Source organism: Sciurus vulgaris (assembly GCF_902686455.1).
Source record: "Sciurus vulgaris genome assembly, chromosome: 3".
Classification (NCBI taxonomy): domain Eukaryota; kingdom Metazoa; phylum Chordata; class Mammalia; order Rodentia; family Sciuridae; genus Sciurus; species Sciurus vulgaris.
In genome coordinates, this window is record NC_136463.1 from 152,136,288 (window position 1) to 152,157,358 (window position 21,071).

A 21,071-nucleotide genomic window follows, 5' to 3' on the forward strand; every position below is an offset into this window, starting at 1 on the left:
ACTATATTCCTACCCTTAGAATCCTGCCAGGTATATAAAAGAATGCCCAAACTTATTTTTAAATGATAAAAATGTGTGTCTTATGATTAGTGATTTCATAGAAACTATATAGCCTTTTAGAAAGCAAAGACTTATACTTCTTTCAAATAATAAATATATGTAATGGATGGATAGGAGGTAGGGAGAGAGGGAAGAAAACTTCATTTTCCCATTCTATTTAACATGCATTTAAAATGGTAATATAAATAGTTATATATATTTGCATATATATATAATGTTTATTTATTTTAATCAACCAACCACATCATTAACAAACAATTACTCACACTTCTTTGAACATTTATAAATAAATACATTAAGGCCAAAGAAGCAACTACCAAGATAGAATGAACTTTTTAAGATCCAAGCAAAGAAGGGACCCACATCTGAACTGAGTGCACAAGGCATTCCTCACACACCATTTTTCCACTTTCTGACACAACCAACAAGCTTCTCTTTGGAGGCCCATGCAGTCTAAGGGGATAATGAATATATATCAGGGATTGTCACAAGGCAAATGAACAAGGCTCTTCCAAGTGGTGGAAACCCAGCAAGATGGAAAATGGCTGGTTGTGGAAGTGATGTTTCTATTGCTGTGAAATCAAATATTTATACAAAATTCAAAGGACTTGATGTTGGTATTACTTTCTGCAAGGAATAATACAGGCCGTGAGCAGACAAAGTTTCTAGTAGGACACCTTTATTTAGACCTGAAGGTGAAAGCAAATTTCTTTCATGATTCAAGAATTAGGTAGACAAAAGTAAGTTACTTTTACCTCATCAGAGCTAAACAACAGCAGAGGCAGAAATACTGAGAGCTGATTAAAGGCATTGTCCTGACCGCCCATCCCACCGTGGCTAAGCAAGGGCTGCCTTATGGAACCAGGTCAGGAGACATTGATTTCTCTATTCAACTCTAAGGCACCACTTTGTAAATGACACAATCATTTTTGGGTACAAGAGGTGCTTTAAATGTGGTAACATTATATCATTTCAGCTATAATGATCATAATTACTTATTTCTTTTAATCACAACCCACTTAACCACTTTAGTACAGAAGACTAGTTCAAGGAGTTTAATTTTCATTCAACATCTAATCTTTGTGTTTACCGAAACCCTTCATGGGCTTTGTTTACTGTCTGCTTGCTGGCCTGGACGTTTGATCTTGCAAGACTAGATCAGACAGGGTCAGATAAAATACTGATTACTAGAATAAACCAGGCTCAGGAGAGTAACACTGGTTTTTAAAACCTGCTTTTCTCCCACATTTTTAATTTTTTTTTTTTTTTTTCAAAATAAGCTCAAGTAAACAAAAAAGATTAAGAAAACACAATCGGGGTTCTTGAGAAATGACTGAGAGAAAGAAAGTGATGGGAATAATTTTGCACCCTGGACAAAATACAGAGTTTGGTTAGGGCCATTTATTCTGATGGTACTATTTTATGACACAAATAATTTTATGATAATCACCAGTATTTGTGTGAACTTTGAATGACCCTTTAATTCTTGATATATGTTAAATACTTAAGGTTGACCCCACCAAAGATGATAATTTACTTTGATTTCAATAATAAAATATTTTAGATGAAAAACATTTTAAATATAAAATTATTTCTTTTTACTTATATTAGGATACATTTTACTTATATTAGGATACATTTAAAACATATCTCATCATTGTTTAAGTACTTTTCTTATTTCCCTTGCGAAAGCAGCTTGCCATAGAGTTTGGTAATGGTATTGCATACATAAATGTCTCTTCGTTTCATACAAATGATGGGACAAGTTCACTTCTAGGGTTCACACAAAAAACAGTGGGTAAAAATCAGTGGGTTAAATCCCTTACAATACTAAGACCTTGAAAATAATTAGAAATTTAGGGCTAATTATTAGTTATTACAGAAAAAAAATTCTGTAATCGCATGAATGTTTCTAGATGTCTAAGGATTATCTTTATGTCCAATACTAAATTTCCTCAACATTGAACAACTGGATTTTTTTGTTTTTGGTAAGTACAATGATTGGTGGTTTTTAAAAATTTTTAATTTATTTTTGGTACTGGGGACTGAACCCAGGGGCACTTTACCACTGAGCTAAATCCCAAGTCCTTTTAATTTTTTATTTTGAGACAGGGTCGCAGGGTCTCACTCAGTTGCCTAGGGCATTGCTAAATTGCTAAGGATGGTCTCAAACTTGCGATTCTCCCATGTCAGCCTCCTGAGTTGCTGGGATTTCAAGGGTGTGATCCCACACCCAATGATGGGTATTAATTTAAAAAGACAATGCTGTCTATGCCAGCCTACCACCCCATCTATTCCCTCTATCTCCTTTACTATGCAAAACTCCTGGAAAGCAGATTCATGATCTTAGATTCTGAAATCAGAATATACAATCTCTGTCTCACCATCTCTCCTGAAGAAATGTCAATGTTAACTCAAATATGTCTGTGTCAACCTTGATTGTCTTTGAAATTAAAGAAAAAAAGGTAAACAGAATGTGCTTTTCTGTGATCACTGGGGAAAATAAAGTTTAACATGCTAAGCCAAACCAATTTAGGACTTTTTAAAGAATAAGTGTAAATAGTTTAGCTATAATAACAACAAATTCAAAAAATGCACATTAAAATGTTTACCTCAAAATTTAGACAATTCCATTTGTATACAGTTTTTACATCTGTTTTTAATGATATCAGATTATTGATTGTTCATTTTTCTCATATTTATTTAAGCATTAACTATAGAATTTGCAATCTGATCTTTTTTTTTTAAATCCTTCCAGTAGACTTTTATTTTTGCCAGGTTTTAGTCATATTTACTTTGATCTTTCAGAGTATATAATTATTTTACTGTTTATTTATTTCTATGAGAAAAGAAAAAAAAATTGACCTAGGAGATCTATATGTGGCAATTTGTAACAGAATCACATAGCTTATGTTTAGGAAATCATGGTTTTGATTAAGAAGCAAACCATTTAGTTCCCACTGTTTTATTAAAACAGACATTAGCAGATAATAGGAAACATATTTAACAATGTAGTCTGCATTTACTTTGGGACATCAGTGAGCTAGTTTGAGAAATTCTCCTACACTGAGTATCAGCCATGGTAGATGCAAACTGGTAACTCTAGGATGGCAATGTAAAGGGGGAGCCAAGGAGGTACATGGAACTATGACTTCTGGGTTCTCAGGAAGAGCCCCAAAGTAGAATTCTAACTCATTTCGCTACTCATTTCCAGATTTGGAATTCATTATTTCTTTTATTTTGAAAATGGCTGGACAGAAACTAGCTATTCAAACCAAACCATTACCTTCCCATGAGAAATGGCTCCTGCTAGGTAAGAACTCCCACTGTACCATCTATTCCCAGCAAGAAGCTTCTATCAAATGAAATATGCCCATCCAGGTCCAATACTTCTTTTTTCTTGAGGGTCGAAAGTTAATAAAACACACTTCTCTGGGTGTTTATTCTCTGTACACCATTATACCTGTCATGAATTCTTTGTTTTTCCTCCCACTCCCTTGGTTGATGAATCAACACCACTTGAACTGTTTTATGGCAGCTTGTGTTTACTTCACACATACCTTAACCTTCCCTTTTCTCCTCCTACTGACACACACACAGACACACACACTTCTCAACAGCAATGACTAGCTCCATCCCTTTGAATAGCATGTGTACACAGTGTCTGACAGCCTCTCAGGTGTGGATCCTTGACCTACTGAATGAAATCAAGGTCTCAGTCTGCTTTTATGGCACTTAAAGATTTAACTGTGCATTTACTATCTTGAAAAAAATAGAGTTTGAAGAATTGAATCACTAAGAAAGAAGAGCAGAAGACATGAGTGTTAACGTACACACACCCACCCACCCACACACACACACACATACATATGTACACTGTGGTGGCAATTCTGAAAACACTGGAGTGAAGCATTGTCAGTCTTTCTGAATCTGGAATTATACTCTAGCATACTAAAAGAGGACTCTTCTTTTCGCTTATAACAAAAGTAAATGGGATCTAACAAATGACCTTGAGGCTGCGTGACTCTTTTGAATTTTAGTCAAAGAGGATATGTTCAAGCACTTTAACAATCCAATTTTAAAAGAAAAATTTAGAGGCAACACTTACAGAAAAAGAAACCTTTCTGAACCACACAATTATGTCTCATAATGAGGAGTTATTCATCTCCTCCTATACAAGGGTTGAGTATTAATATTCTAAAGCACGTGCCCAACCAGACTCTAAAGGGCTTTAAGAATTTTAGAATACACTGAAAAGAAATGGATCTTAATTCAATTTTCAGGGTACTTAATTTCTCCTGGATAAGTCAACATTTTGACTTTTCTTTTAAATTATATTTTTAGCATAAAATGCTTTTCTTTGTCATCAGAAATGTGCCAATGTATGTAAAGCTCAGTTCCTCAAAAGGTAACCATGTGAACAAGCTTCCAAACACTCAGTAGCCAAAAGCATTACTTTGATAGGCTTATTTCTCTGAGGAAGCTTGCTGCTGGTCAAACAAATAAATTCATCCTTTACTTATACCTGCCCACCATAAATTGTCCTGTGGCCCTCAGATGGGGCAGTGAGCTGTCAGTCAGCTATGAATACCAGTAATACAGCATGATAGACACTGTCATTGTCATGTAAACTATGGACTGGATGGACCCTCAAACATCAATACTACAAAAATACCCCAAGTTCCCTCAGAGACTAATCACATTTATCTTAATTGGACTGAGAGTAACAGAATTTTTCTAACATATTTGCAAAGGTAAAATTACACTGATATATTTAAAGACCACTGGATGGTCTAAATAGCATGCCATTCATTAAGTAAGAGAACCACATTTTCAGGACCAAACATAATTCCGTATACAATACATTATTTCTGGCCCTAATACTACTACTATTAGTTTTTATGAGAATAATATAGTTACTAATTATTAAGTGATTATGCCAATATTATCTTATTTAGTCCTCACAGCTACCCAGTGACCAGAACACTTTCATTATTTTCACTTTGCAGATGAGAAGATTGAGTCTTGGTGAAGTTAAATAATTTTCTCAAGTTCAGATAGCTGGCAAGTTTAAGATAGAGATTTGAACACAAATCTGTTAAAGTACAGAGCCCTTGTTTTAATCACTGCTCAGATTGATCTCCGAATGAACACATCATCAAAACTACATTGCTGACCAAAGAACTCCTGATGTTGTGAGTTGTTCCAATTTGATAATCAGTAATCAAACCATAAGTGCTGATCTAACCTAAAATAACTGCTTTTAAATTTCCATTCTAAAGGATTTTGGCCTTTGCAGTTTTCACTGGTGAAAGCTACCAACTTGGTACACTATGCTAAGAATTTTATTTTTAGTTTTAATACCATCTAAGTTTTAAAGGAGCCAATATGTATCTCATGACAGAAATATTAAGAATCTTACCTTTGTAAAAACAATATATAGGTGTGTAGACACGTACACAAAATCTGAAATTAGCATATATTCCAAACAACTAAAAACTCATTGACCTAGGAAACTAAAAATATGCTTTAAAAACAAAAACTTCAGCTTACCTTTAATCTTCTTATATTTTTTATACCATCTCCCAAACTCCTGGCACTTGGTTGCTGACACATTGGCATAATATGTGCTATTTACAATGGATGAAATCATACTCTGAAAAGAAGGAAAATAACAGTATTTTCAAATATGCAAATACTCCTTTTTAAGGACAAGACATTGGAGCCCACACCAATCTTCTTTGTCTTTTTAACTTGAAGCACTCATTCTGCAAACTAAACCATTTAACATCAAATATGATGACCTAAATTCACTATTCCTTAAACTTATACAATGACAGTGCTTTCTCCAAAAGCTAACCCTGGGACACTACCAAAGATACAGAGGGCAGGACACACAGATTAAATGCAAAGGGGGAAGAACAGTTGTGATTGAGGAACCAGAGCAAAAGGTGAGATCAGATGCTCCCGCATCCGTAATCCAAATAATGCCTTTCAGATGTTTCTGTTCCGCTTCCAACTGCAACAAGCTTACACAGCCAAGAATCTGAGAACATCCGTGCTACACACTGCAGAACAACATTTAGGGAAATAAGTTAAATTAATATAATTTATAGAAACGTGTGATTAGCACTCGTGTGAAAATTCACCAAACGAAAAAATTAACAGTGCTATTTTAGAACAGGGGAAACTAAACCTAACACTTATACTGTGTTTCAACCAAAAAGGAATCAAAGCTAAACTTCCTGAGTGCTTACGTACATGATTCCTCCTTGCTTTTCATCCTTGTCTCCCTCCTCAGATTAACCCCTGAATTGATTTGTTTGCAATTGGGATTAGAAAGAAATAAAAAGAGAGAATAACCCGATATGGCACAGAAAAATTAAAATTGTATTTGTACACCTTGAACTCAGTATCCTTCAGAGACATGCATGCCATGGATATGACATATCTAGGTCAACACTGGTGGTGGATGTCAACTTATACCTGAACTGACTGTGACACTGAACATGTATGCTTTAGATATAGATTTTATTTCTGCAAGTTTTTTCTGAAAACAAAAGAGCGTGAACAATTCAAGAGATCCAAATGACCTGCATGAGATTTTTACATTTTGTCTTGAAATCTCATCTGTCTCAAAAATGTTATCCCCAGACATGCAGCAGTTCAGAGGAATCTTAGAACTTCTAATGACATTTCTACAAAGTAGTAGAGATAAGAAGGATAACAATAAATCAGGTCAATGGCAAGTTATTTACCAGGAGGTTCAAACAACAGTCCTCTATAGAGTCCCATTTAAAACATCAGACTTTCTTTTGTAATCACTGTGCAGTACCAGTGGAGGCGGGGGATCCTAATTCATTTCACAGAAACCTCTTTGGCCCTTTCTACACAGCAGATGGCCAGCCTCCCCCATTTACTGATCCCTAAATGATAACTCTTTTCTCAAAGGGGAGATAGAAGAACTCTTTTAATCCCAGGGTCTGAACACAGCACTGGGAACTCAGAGTCTATATCACCTGAGTTTCTCATAAACCTTACAGGGCACTGTCTACCCTCTTAGAAAATCATATCCTAATCATCCTTAGAGAGGGTTCTGCTTTGTGTATCATCAGCAGAGTAAAGCTGGTTCCTGATTGGCTCTGCTAGCTCCCTCTCTGGACTGGGATTTTCTCTCTGTTCCTAGATGGTGGGACCCTTGAGGACAGTAGCTGTGTCTGTTTCACTTTTTTTTCTACCTCGTGTCTCACATAGTTCTGATGTGGAATATCTGAGTCACTGAAATTTAACACATGAAAAGGGACAGAGATGAAATTTTAAAATACCAAAGTGAAATGTCATAATAATAAAAATTTTAGCATGAAGGCATCCTAATAATAGATGCACCAGCCACACTGGTATATGGGAATAGTTGCAAATGTGCTTGTCATTTCTCTATCCTGTTTATTTGAATGTTATCCTCTTTAAAGATTGTATATATAGCATGGCGGGAGTCAGGGCTAAACTTTCTATTGTAAAGTAGTCTAGAGAAAGATTAAAATGGAAGTATTTAACTACTACCTGGAGCTATTCCTCAACTTTCCTGGCCTATAAGGTAAGGCTGCAATCTCACATCATTCTGGCCTCTGATAATTCATATTCACCTCACTCACTGGCTTCCCTACTTTGTCCTTGCTCCAGTGGCTTCTTCACTGACACTTCACAAGGCCATTGTTAACCTATGTGGTAGAGAAATGAAAAATCGGGGCTCTACTGTCTCCATCCAACTGGGCCTATATTTCACATAACTCATGTTAAAGGAAGAGTTGGTAAAGAACCACACAGCTGGGCTTCTAGGGTCTCCACATATTTTTGATAAATGAAAAAATCTGTGACTACTTTTTCAATCAAGCATGCAATCAAATCTTGAGTATTCATGTAATATCAAGCAATATCAGTACAAATAATCCAGGAGATATGTGTATTACTATTTTTAACAGTTAAACAAGGAACTATGTTTCCTGAGTTAAGCTAAAATTAAATTCACTTTGCATAAACTAAACATACATCACTTGAGGAAGGACTGTGACAAAGAAAGAATGAGGCAGCACTTCTAATGGACAATCAAAGCAGACCTGATCAGGCTTAGACATAGCCATAAATACTGCATAAATGGTGACTAGAAAAATATTTTGTGAATGAGTTAAAATAAATAAAAAGGCCTAAGATAGTTTTCCAACTACAGAAACTTTTGAAAAATTTCAGATGTCTTTGAAACTGATTGTGAAATTTTAAATATAAAGATTTCAGGGGGAGCCAGTTGTGGTGGCCCACACCTATAATACCAACTACTCAGGAGGCTCAGGCAGAAGTATCACAGGTTGAAGGCCAGACTGGGCAACTTAACAAGAACTTGTCTGAAAATAAACAGCAAAAGAGGACTGGGGAGATTAACTCAGTAGTAGAGTGCCCCAGGTTTTAATCTCCAATAACACCCATGTACACATACACAGACACACAGACACACATACACACACACACACACACACACACACAGGGTATTTGGGATGGGAAATAAAATCTAAGTGACCTTATTTAGAGTCAATCTGACACATAGTTCAGTTACTCCAAAGTAATCAGCTGATTTGACTTTTTTCTAAGTCAGATTGCAAGAGAATATTATAATAGTGCAGTCACATGCTGCATAAATGTTGCTTTGGTCAGCGATGAACTGCATACACAACAGTAAGATAATAAAGAAGCTGGAAAGTGTCTATTTACATGCCTAGTGACATGGCCACGTAACACAACATGTTACTGGTATGTTTGAGATGATGCCACTGTAAACAACCTACTATGCTGTCAGTCATATAAAAGCATAACATGAACAATAATGTATATTGCCTAATATTTGATAACAAATGATTATCACTGGTTTACATATTTACTATACTGTATTTCTTATATTTTAGAGTATATTCCTCTCACTTAAAAAAAAAAGAAAGAAAGAAAAAGAAAATTTACTGTGAAAACAGTATGCCAGGTTATGATGGCATCAGGCTCCTACATCTCAAGTTCACCGCATCTCTTGAGTGCGCCAAGAGGCCACACTGAGTGATTGACCTACACCATCCAGGTCTGTGTGAGAACACTCTATGATGTTCACACGATGAGGAAATCACATAAGAACACATTTCTCAGAATGAGTCTCTGTTGTTAAGTGTCACACGACTATACTTATTTTAGCTCGATTGCCTTATCTAAAAATAAATTTTCTCTTAGGTTGCAGAGATAAAAATTTTAAACTCACTTGTTTTTTAACTAGTCCAGAGAATAGATATCTCATGTGATTGTAAGTATTGTTCTATTTTCAAATTGAGGGCTCAAAATGAAAAAAAAAAAAAAAAGATTTTTGTCCAAAGTCAAACAGCAAGTGGGAAGCACCACAAAGAGACTCCACTACTGGACTGCAGCATTTCATGGTTTCTGAAGAAGGGAAAAGAATTAATGGGAGGAAGGAAATATTCACCACTACATCCATCAGCTGGCAGAAGCTCATGCTGCAACCAGTTCTTCAGACCAAACAAGAAATAAGGTGACAAATAAATAAAACCCAAGTGATAACTTCAGGTTCATTTTATGTGTTAACTAACAAGTTTAGAATCAGAGAGCACTAAGGAACCTAAAGGCAATTTAAAACTCAATAGGGAAAAGCAAAACTTTGTTAAACACAGGTTAAGATGATTTTCACAGTACACTTGGAAAGACAGAGATCTGAGCAAAAAGAAAGATACAATAAAAAAAAACTGCATAATTATTCAATTAACTGAATCACTGAATATAAGAAATAATTGAACAACCTTCACCACATTCCTGTTGGTGAGCAGAGATTCATTTGTTTGAATAGCAATGTGACACTAAGAGTAGCTAAATTGCAGATACATAATACATCTGCTGTGAAAGAGAACATTTCAAAACCAGAGTGAATGATTACAGGTTCTGTGAGTGAAAACGCCCCGTGGTGGGGGGGCATCTCCTGCCACCCTTTGCATGAAGCAGGCAATGAGTAATATGTGCACCTTTGCTCATTTTCAAGCTGCTTTGTGATATGCATGACGGCATATTAAACATGAGATTATAATCTACCCTTCAATTTAGTAAATAACAAAAATAAGAAATGAAAACTTTTGCCATTCTAATTGAAAGACGCACTACCTCCAGACTTTGTAGAAGGAAAAGACTACTCCTGAGAGCTGATGGCCCCTCATCATGCCATCATTTCTTAATGGTCGCTACAATGCCTCAGTTAGATGTGATTTTCAAGCTGTCATCTGTGAGCTTCCTTCAACATGAGTTCATGAGGTTGGGCCACAAACTAAAACAACCACACTTGAAAATAACTGAAAGGAACAGTTGGCAACTGCTTAACACAAGATAGGATACATCCCTATGTACATGCACTTGAGACTAAATGAAACGGAAAGTTGGCAACTGGTTAACACATGACTGGTCCACACAGTCCATCGGCCCTTATCTACAGATGAACACACGCTCAATTTGGTTTTTTCTACTAACCCAACTGGCTGCTTGATTTCACTGCCCAGTTATTTTGGCATATTGTACACATAAGTTAGGTGCTTTAATGATCTCCAATTGGATAAGGCTTGCTTAGGACGTCAGGAATAATTCTCCCACAGTCTATTTGTATAGGCAGACTGTATAAATGCTGTAGCATTGTCACACTGGAAATCCAGTAACATCTTCACAGTTCAATAACTTTAGTCAGTCCTTTCGTCTTTCAAATATCTGGCAACAAAGCTTCAGCTAAAGGCATGGGACAGAGCTGCTTCAAAGACATATGGATATGCCAAGGAAAATAAGCCTGCACAAATGGACAAATATTCTATGATTCCACTTCTGTGAGGTATCTAAATTAAGCAAATTCATAGAAACAGAAAGTAGAAGCTACCAGAGGCTAGAGGGACAAGAGAATGGGGAATTAGTGCTCAGAAACTGCAGACCTGTCTGGGGTGATGAAAAAGTTTTGGAAACAGGGGTGATAGTTGCACAACACTATAAAGGTAATGAATGCTACTCACAGACCTAAAAATGGTTAAAATAGTAAACTTCAAGTTATGTATAGTTAACCACAAAATAAATTATCTAAAGTCAGAGATAACTTGTATAGTATAGGGGCATATTGCAAGGGGCATGCATTTGCAAATTATTTGTTCTTCACTACAATTTTCAGTTCTAAGATTGTCTCTGTAGTCAACCCATTTGACATCTTGAGAACCTTCAAGATGGACAAGGCAGGTACTGGTAGCTCTGCTTAATTAAATGAATCAAAATCCTGAGGACCTGAGGTTTTGCAGTCAAAAATAGTCCTCAGGTTTTTAACTCTTCCTCATGTAGAAATAAATAAGCCACAAGGAAACTGTGTTCATAATTCTTTCAAACTGGAACAAAAGAGGTCACCTAATTTGGTGTGTAAGGTGTGGTAAATAAGGATGCTTGGAACAGCCTATGAGGTTGAAGAGGCTGCCAGTGATGACTCAGACATCAGGGGACATGGAAGAGGCTGTCAGCACTTAAACACATTTTGAAAGGTGAAATCAAAAATAAATACACAGACACACAAAGACAACCTGTATTTTCCAGCATCTGGCCAGACAGAATGGCTAAATCATGACTTCCCCCCTTTAAATATACATGCTTCAGACGACAATTGCTGCCCTTTTAAGGACTTCTCCACTCTTTTATTCTGACTTAAAGGCTGCTTTTTTGAATTATAGACCACTGGGATGTTCAAGAAAATATGTACTATCCACTGAATTGTTCCTTTATGGAACTGCCAACTTGAGTGAGGAAATACCTAATATGGGTTGGCTTTGGTTCATTCCTTTGATCCTCTCAATCTCTTATTTTCATGGTTTTAGCTTATGCTTGGTTCACTAAAAATGGACTATTGCTTTATCTCTCATGATACATTTTTTTGTGTTGAACTTGCTAAAAAACCTCTACAAATGTAATGGATGTAAAGATCATCTCTCTCCACCAAAAGGAAAGAGGCTTGATTTGTCTTGCAGAGATGAATTAAGCATGACTGACCCATTCCACTGACAAAGCAAAGCAATGTTCTGGAGCACAGGCTTTGGAAGGGGAAGTCTGGAGCCAGATTTCAACTGCCCACTTAACGAGTTTGAGTACTTTAGGTAAAATTTTTTTTTTTCCCCCATACTGGGCATTGAACCCAGGGGCACTTGACTACTGCACTACTTCCCCAGCCCTTTTTATTTTTCATTTTGAGACAGGGTCTCAATAATTTGCTTAGGGCTTTACTAAGTGGCTGAGGATGGCCTCAAGCTATCCTCCTGCCTCAGCCTCCTACAGCCACTTAAGCAGGAATTTAAGTGTTAATCCAAGCCCCAGTTCCCTGATCTATAAAATAGAGACATCGATCCCTACTTCCAAAGATAAACATGAAAATCTGATGTACGTAAAAATCTTTTCACATACTGCTACTGCATCAAAGCTCTCAGTAAGTGATAACTTCTACTCTATAACCAAAAGCACCATAATCTCAGTTTTCCCACCACAAATGCAGTACACAACTGCATAAATAAAGACAGAGACAACAGCTGCTTAAGCAGAAGTAGCCTCCTGCTAGACAGTCCACCAACAGCTTTCGGTTTCCCAGACCACCTGCGGATACTGACCTGGGAGAGAGGGCATTCTTTGGCTAATGTGCTCTGGTTCATCTCTTTGAGCAGTTCCTTTAAGGCATTGCGGACTGTGGCGTGGTTCCACTGCTCCGCAGGCAAGTCTTCCAACTTCGAACAACTGCAAAACAGAGGGACAATGAACAACCCAGGAACTAAAGCGAGGGCTGTGACAGCAGAAGACAGGAGTGCAGTGGTTGCTCCATCATCTCGTGACAGCAACAGGAGAGCTGGTGAGCAATGGTGTCTAAGGTGAGACGGAAGTGAGGGAAGGGAAGCAAAACTGCCTCTCCAGGACCTTGAACGTCAACAGACTTCAAAAGGGTCTCTAAGTGAGTGGTCACACTTACCTAACAAAAACAGTCACTTTCCATATGAAGAAACACTATTTTTAAAAACGTGATATTTTTCCCCAAAGTACTGATGAAAATGGCAAGGCGGTGTGATGATAAACTTTACCAACACGACTAAACTATTAGGCATTCTTAAGGTTAAATGTCAGCAAATGTTCCATCAGATTTGAAGTCTGAAGGCCCAGCCTCCACTCTCACAGAAACAGTCAGAGATGTTACTCTCTTAGACAAAACATAACTGCTAAGATAAGACACTGGAGCATTCCTAGATAAGGAGGGGGAGGTTGGTCCCTATTAAAAAATAAATTCTCCAAGAGGAGAAAACTGAAAAACCCTTACACCGAAAGACAGCATTCCTGAAACCACAACTACCAGGCACTTTACAATTAAAGACTACAAAGAACCTCTAGATTCTTTAGAGGCATAACTTGCTTTGAATAGCCTATCAGGAAGAAGGGAGGGAGGGCGGAAGGGAGGGAACATTCCAAGTGTCTCTGAAGGCCACAGAGTGCATTTCATTGAGGGGGGTCATCAGAAGGAGAGGAAAAAGATCTCTAGTGCCAGTGTATGCTGGGTAAACCTGCTAAAGGACCCAAACTCACCCTTCACAACAACAAAAAGAGATAGCAGAGGGGTTTATTCTTTAAATACCATGTGCTAGCTTTGAACCATGCCTAGAGGACCCACTGAATGAGGGGCTGTGGAAAGTTCCCCATCGAGTTTCCTGCAGATTTGTAATGATTTATCAAGCTGCCCCTGGGTTACCACTTCACTGCTTCTGAAAACAAAACATAAAACAGTTGGAATGTGGACTATAAAGATGCCTGGTACAGCGCCCCTCCTTCCCTCCTCTCTCTCTCTCCTTTTCATTTCACCCAATGTCTAGAAATTAATGAAAACAGGACATGCTGCTCTTTGCAGTGCATCTATGAGCGACGGAGCAACTCCAAGAGGAAGGAAAGGCAGATGTTCAGAAACACCCACCTTTGTAATTGGATTTTCAGAGTCACAACATGATAGACATCTTGTAGCATGTCGGCCACTGTTGCGTCGGGTGCATCTGTCACATAACTGAGGGGGAGAGGGTTCCACCTCCCCAGCTTGATTATTCCTGCACAGGGAAGAAAAACATAATAAACACATATCTGCTATTTATTAAACCTTCCCATTGTTTGCTCAATGTTAAGAAGGTCATTCAACAGTCAACACTCAAGGCCCACTCAGATATTTTACAACCCAGTGCAATAAGCTATTTCTTTCTGGCTGACAATTGAGTTAGTTAACTATACAGGAAGATGGGAATGAAAAGGATGAGGTTTAATCATGGACAATCAGTTCTTTTATGTTTTCCTGTTTCTTAAATTACTTAGAAAACCATACGGATACTTCCTTCCCCCAAAGTCTTTGATTCACAGTCTAACTTAAGAGTGATGCTAAATATACAGGACTGCTGATTTCATAGACCAAAAAAAAAAAAAAAAAAAAAAAGAAAAGAAAAAAGCTTTAAGTAAATACAAGATTCGGTTTTGAATTGAACAAGAAAATTCCTGTGTGTGGGCTCAGCACGCAGTCACATTCTGACTGTGGTGTTATTCCCAAAGCAAATGTGGAGCTGATGAAACAGAGTTAACCTCCAGATCCACATCCCGCATTCCACCAGAGAGAGGGGTTGCCTTCCTGTGCCAAATGCAATGGCACACAGATTGACCCCAGATCAGAAATAGCAAAGATGCCTTCAACTCCTTTTCTTTTTTTAATACCTTGACTCTTTTTAGAATGACGATAGTACCCTTTCCCTGTGGTTTTCCTGCTGCACAAGGCAAACACAATGGAGAAGGGGAAAAGAATGAAAATCCTGGTCAACCTTGGGCTACACCAAGCAGCAATTTTAGGAATACTCTTGTTCCAGGAAGATTCATGGGATGGCTTCAGCAACATATGGTGAAAATGCTAACTTATTCATCAGATGGGCCCAGTTTATCTGGTGCGTAGGGCACACAGAACAGCGTTGATGAAGAAAAATACAGAAACTCATTTCACAAATGGCAGAGGGTAACAAAAATTTTATTTCTAGAGTATGAGAAAAAAAAAAAAAAAAAGCTGATGGTCCCAAGATGTCAAAAATCATCACACATAAAAAAGTTACGTTTTAGAAATAAAAGTAGAATAGCATTTTTTATTGTTATTTTTGAAAATATAGGTGAGTCCAACCACACAATTCTTTTAAAAAGATATATTTTATCACCAGAGAGAGAGAGAACACCTGTATACCTGAGTGTATTTTTTAAAGCTTCACAAAATGATGCTTTATAGGTAAGGGGCAAAATCCCAACAATCAGAAATGAACTTTCTGGTCAGGGCACGTCCTGTCCAAGATGAAATAAATGAATGCGCAATGCTTGACATAATGCTTGAAAACAGGGAATAAACAGAACAAAAATATTAAAATGATGCACTGTTTCAGTATTAAGATTTAACAATCTGGTGCTGAATATGCTGCAGTATAAATAGTGCCTGGACTCAGATCCAATAAAGTAACACAGCTCTCATTCATAGTACCGTATGTCTCCAGTTCTGGCTCCTGAAGTCATATTTCACTTGCCAAGAAAAGCTGTTTTCTTGTGGGGATAGTTTTCCTAACATTCTCCCTCATGACAATGAGGAGTGCACAGCACACAGCGTGTGGTCGCCATGAAATGAACAGCCAGGGCCCGCTGGACACCACCCACCAGGGCTGGTGTGCTTCCTTGCTTCTCCTTCTGGCATTTGCAAATACTAAAAAGATAGTGGGTAACATATCTTCTGTTTTTAAAACGTTAACTTCCTTTCCAAAACCATGATTGTGATCAGCCCCTACATGGAATCTAAATTGACCATGTCCTAAAGGTCTGATTTTTTTATTATAAAAGAATAGAGGGGGAAAATGAAGTCAGAAATCATGCACTATGATAGACATGGAGAAGAAGCAGATTCCAAGGGTCATTTTGCTCACTAAGAATATGGAAAGAATATGAAGACAATGAACCCCGCGAACTTCCATGCACAACTCTACAGAACATTCATCCCTGATGTGTGTCGGTTTTCACCTCTTTACTGTTGAAAAGCATTCCACAATGCTGCCACACACAACAGAATATATCTGGACGATTTCATTTATATCAAATCCAAGAACAGGCAAGACTAATCTATGGGGACAGAAAGTCAGAGGAACAGGAGAGGGAATTAACTAGAAAGGGACATACAGGGATTTTCTTGTTTTGGCTGGTGGTTGCATGGGTATAAAAATTATCAAAAGTCATCAAACCAAGCACTTAATAAGTGCACATTTATTGTATGTAAATTATACTGAAACTTTTTTTAAATGGAGGGGGAGAAATCTGTATAGGAAATAACAGACAAATCGGTCTACTGGAGATAGTCATCTCCATTTAGGTAAATTCTCTCTCCACCTTGATGAGCCAGAAGGAGACTTGTTTGGGCTGGAATTAGACACACACAGGTGTTTTCACAACACTTAATACCTCCACATAGAGCAGCTGCTCCAGGTTGGTTTCTACATCTTGGAAGAGAGCTGTTGATGCATGCTATTTTCTCAGGCAAGGGAGGTAGTGTGTGCTTTTTTCTTGATTGCATTACAGTGATTAATTAACCTGCACGATCCTAGAAGTCAGGTTCTATGCTCAACTATCTACCAAGGTTTACAGGTGCAGTCTGCTATCAGAGGGCTGTGCTCAGGAATCTGCTCTCCTCCAGCCAGGCAGGGGTTGCAGGAGCTACTGTCAGTAAGACTTTCCTATAAGCAGGGTCTCTGTCTAATATATTCATCCTCTTTAAAATAACAATCCTTAGAGCAGTGCTCCTTCCCTGATTAAAAAAATATAGACAAAAATATTATTTACAATACTAGTCAAATGTTAATTAAGGAAATCAAATTGGCAAGCAGTGTGCTCAGTGACTATGAATAAGAGTGCTGGTTTCCAAATCAAATTGTCCTCTGATCACATCCTGGCTCCCCAACTCCTAATTACATGACTCTAGAAAGTTGCTTAAATTTCTCCTTAACTCAATCCTCTCATCTGTAAAATGGAACAACAAAAGTACTGATCTTGTAAGAATATTGTACATATTAAACATAAAGCCTTTAGTGCAGAACCTGGACATAATTCACCCTCAACAATTGTTTAGTCATTATTTAGAACTTTTCAAAGGAAGCTACAGCTAATTCATTTCAAAAAAATAATCAATTCAGAGTTTTTTATGAGGACCTACTATGTGACTGGCTAAACTCTGTGTGTGTGTGTGTGTGTGTGTGTGTGTGTGTGTGTGTGTGTGTGTGTAAAATACTATCTAATTTAGTCTTTAGATTTCTCTTATTTTTCAGATTGGAGTTATAAAAATTACTCATAAGGTGTAAGCACTGAAAATAACATCTGTATACTCATTGCTACACCATGTTACTGAGATTTCTAATGCTGTGAGTTAGACATCATCCCTAATGAGCATATGACAATTCTTTCTTCTTTGTCCTCCTTCACCACACTATAGATTTGGTGAGATCTGCATCCCATCTTAAAGTCCTGTTGGGGTTGTATGTAGACACAACAACCTGGATTGCTTCAGTTCTCTTTTCCTGCCCTCAGCAAGCTTCCTGCCCTCAGAAAGCTTCACCATCAAAGATCTGCTTTGATGGTGTTATGTTCCACAATGGGGTCTGTTGCCCTTGATTTTTATTGAGCACTTAATAAGAGGCAATCCTGTGCTAAACTCTCAATCTCACTTAATGCCTCATGATAGCCCTAAAGGGTAGGCATTGTTATGGGGAGAACAACACTGCAGATGTGAAAACTGACATGTGGACAGACTAAAGAATTTGCCCCAAATCTCACAGCTGATACACAGAGGAGGCTGAACATAAATTCACCTCTGACTTGCTCCTCATCCCCAACTCATACAGAATGCACCTGAGCCAGGCATTTAAGACCTTCCAAAATTATAAGATTTCCAGAAGTGAATACAGGAGATCAGTACTCCAGGCAGAAATTGTGTACATTCTTCAAATTCTGCCTGTGAAATATTTCCAATTCTGATCAACCCACCTGAAGTAATCCTTTCTTCACGCAGCTAAACAATACATTTTCTTTTTGGTTTGTGTATCTTATAAGGAACTTGTCACAGGGCCCCTTTATGCTACTTTACAGTTTGCCGTCTGCTTTCTATGATCATGAGCTCATCCTCACGAAGATCACAGGAAGTCAACATTCTGCCTGCAAACAAGTGATCTAAAGATCCAAGGAGAGTGACTTTTTAAGAACTTCAGTGGTGACAGTGAGATGAGGACCTGAATGTCACTCTGAAAGCTTTTGGCCTGCTAGACCAGGATCCTTTCTTCTCACCTCTGCTGCTGCTGCCCTAGGGTGTACCTGTGTGCCAGTGCTGGGCCACAGGACAATTTCCTGGAAAGCAGGACCACAACTCATCCAATCACACATCAGGCAGGGCCTTGACATTCAGTGTTAAACCAAGGACCAAATGAGGTCAATGAGCAAACAGGTGATGAGCCCAAAAGACAACCAGCTACATTTGGGACTTCTTGAGAAAGAAAGAGTCTCCCACAGAGTGCCATTTCAGACATAAACATTGTTTCCCAAATCATCTTTATTATTTCTGAGGAATTTATCATCTGCAAACATTTAGAAAATGCCTGGTGTTGAAGACTATTACAGATGCAGTTTCAAGGTCTTTGAGTCACAAATTATGGGCCTTTATTTTGGAGTTGAAATTCATACAAATGTTAACATGATTGAATTGAGCACAATATAAATAAAACTGTTTATATCCAGACAAATCTGTTCATTCTGAAACACAGAGTGCCAATCCACTCTTTGTGTAATGCATTCAGACCAAATAACAAAATGCAATTGTAGGTAAATTTCCCATTAGTGACATAAAATTAGTTGGGAATGGAAGCAATTTTTGTCTAAAATTAAAAAGATACAATAATGGAAACCAGTTTTTTACTCTCTCAGTGCAGTATTCTGCCAGAGTCAAAGAGTTGGCATTTTGCAAAAAAAGAAATATCAATAATTGTTTGCATTCATGTGTTTGGGGTATTTTTATCAGTTTTAATCTCTCAAAGAAATCAAAGACTCTTCTAAGTAAATGCAGAATTCTTATCTTCATTATTACCTGCTTCTTAAATGTAAAAAGGTTTGTGATCCTATCTATTACAGGTGACTTATGTGATCCAAGTTTTTAGAAAGTCAATCACTTATGAAAATAAAATAAACTATGATAATACAGTATAACCAATGGAATATGAGAAGGTTTTGTATTAAACAATAGTTGTTGATCCATTCTAGAAATTTTGTCTGTCTCTAGTATAAGTCAGTAATATGCAAAGATAACCCAGTGTACACCGTTCCTGCAATTATGGGGCTCACAGTTGAATCGAGCAGTTTACTACTGCTAAACACACAGCCAAGTGAAACCACTCCTAAAATAAAGTAAGACAATAGCTTTTACCTCCGTACAAATATCAGAAATATTTACTTCGTGAAGGCCTACAACAGAACACCTGTAAAGTACATGAGAACAGTTCTTAGAGTTTGCAGTGGCATGGAGACACTGATAAAACAAGCATATATTGGGAATATTGCAGATTAAAGCCCATAAATTCATCTGTAAGACAGATATATGCAAACAAGCAAGGTATTAGCAGGATTCTTATAATGCAGCTGGGTGGATAGTTTTCTTTTATTCCAGGTGCATTTTGACATTAATTTTAAAAGCAAAGTGAAAACCCAGCCTGGGAAAAATGAGACATTAGCTTTAATATCCAAAGGCGGGGGTTTATATATCTCATAACTCCCTGGAAAAGATCTCAGCAAAAGCGTCAATAAAAACCCCAGTCTCAGAATAACTAAGCCTTGGGGCTCTGGTTCTCTGTATTATTTCCACAATGCTCCAACTGCTGATGAGGCCCCTAGTAAAAACAGGAGAACTCATGACATTGATTGCATCTGTTTATCCTCCTCAGAGTGGCTGTGTCCCTATGCTATAGCATATAATTTTCTGTTGTTAGGCCATGCTTTGTTAAAGAAATTAAAAACTGTCTGTCCTATATAATAAGAACATAGAATTATTTATCCATAAATCAGTTCACAGGAAATCACTACCCAGCAGTATATAATAACTCAGCCTGTGTTTCTAACCTGTGGCCTGACTGTGGTATATCATCAAACTGTAGCAGCAAAATGGCATAAATTGTAGTTATTATTGCTAAACCTGTGGTGGGAATGATTTTTCAATGAGGAGAGAGAAAAAGGCAAAGTAAAAATGGTTTTTGAAGTACACATATTTCCCTCTCTAATGCACAGATTAGCAGTATCCTAATACAACTTATTGGAATAAACCAAACTCTTCAACATCTACTTTGATTCTAAAGTCTATCTCTCTATGTATATATTTCAAATGGCTTGCATTGAAGTAAATGGAAAATGAAATAGCATTCTTTGGGCATTTTACATTATTCAAGTGCTTTTATAATTTACACAAATTAATGAAACCTCACAAAACACTTGTCTGGGAGCCTGCAATGCACTTAATCCTGTATTTACAACAACACAAAAGACAACACCAGACAAGGATAAATAATTCAACAATTCAGAATAAATGTTGAGGCCACAGTGTTAGATAAATTTATCTAAAAATCAACACACACACGAACATGCACTGAATGCAGTATTTCCAACTCTGCAGACAGCTGTTCTACTTCAACAATTCAGGTATTATTGACAAACATAATGGAATTTTTAACTCTTTAAGAACACTGACTTTTATTTTTAAATCATATCTGTGTCTTACAGGGGAAATGATCATCAGGATGGTTGTTAATATTTAAAAACTGAAATTAATTTTAGAGTTATATCTGAATAAACTATAATGATATACAGCAATC

At 37.3% G+C, this 21,071-nt stretch overlaps 1 protein-coding gene across 3 annotated transcripts in view; it reads right to left on the minus strand.

Moving 5' to 3' along the window:
• SATB2 (SATB homeobox 2) overlaps nucleotides 1-21,071 on the minus strand; it is a 175,204-nt gene that overhangs the window by 88,301 nt on the left and 65,832 nt on the right. For all 3 annotated transcript variants that reach the window (XM_079135527.1, XM_079135525.1, XM_079135526.1), the window contains 3 exons: nucleotides 14,099-14,225; nucleotides 12,759-12,882; nucleotides 5,614-5,716 (listed from right to left, as the gene is read on the minus strand). In XM_079135527.1, coding sequence (XP_078991653.1) covers nucleotides 5,614-5,716; nucleotides 12,759-12,882; nucleotides 14,099-14,225 — 354 coding nt within the window. The remainder of the gene's footprint in view (nucleotides 1-5,613; nucleotides 5,717-12,758; nucleotides 12,883-14,098; nucleotides 14,226-21,071) is intronic.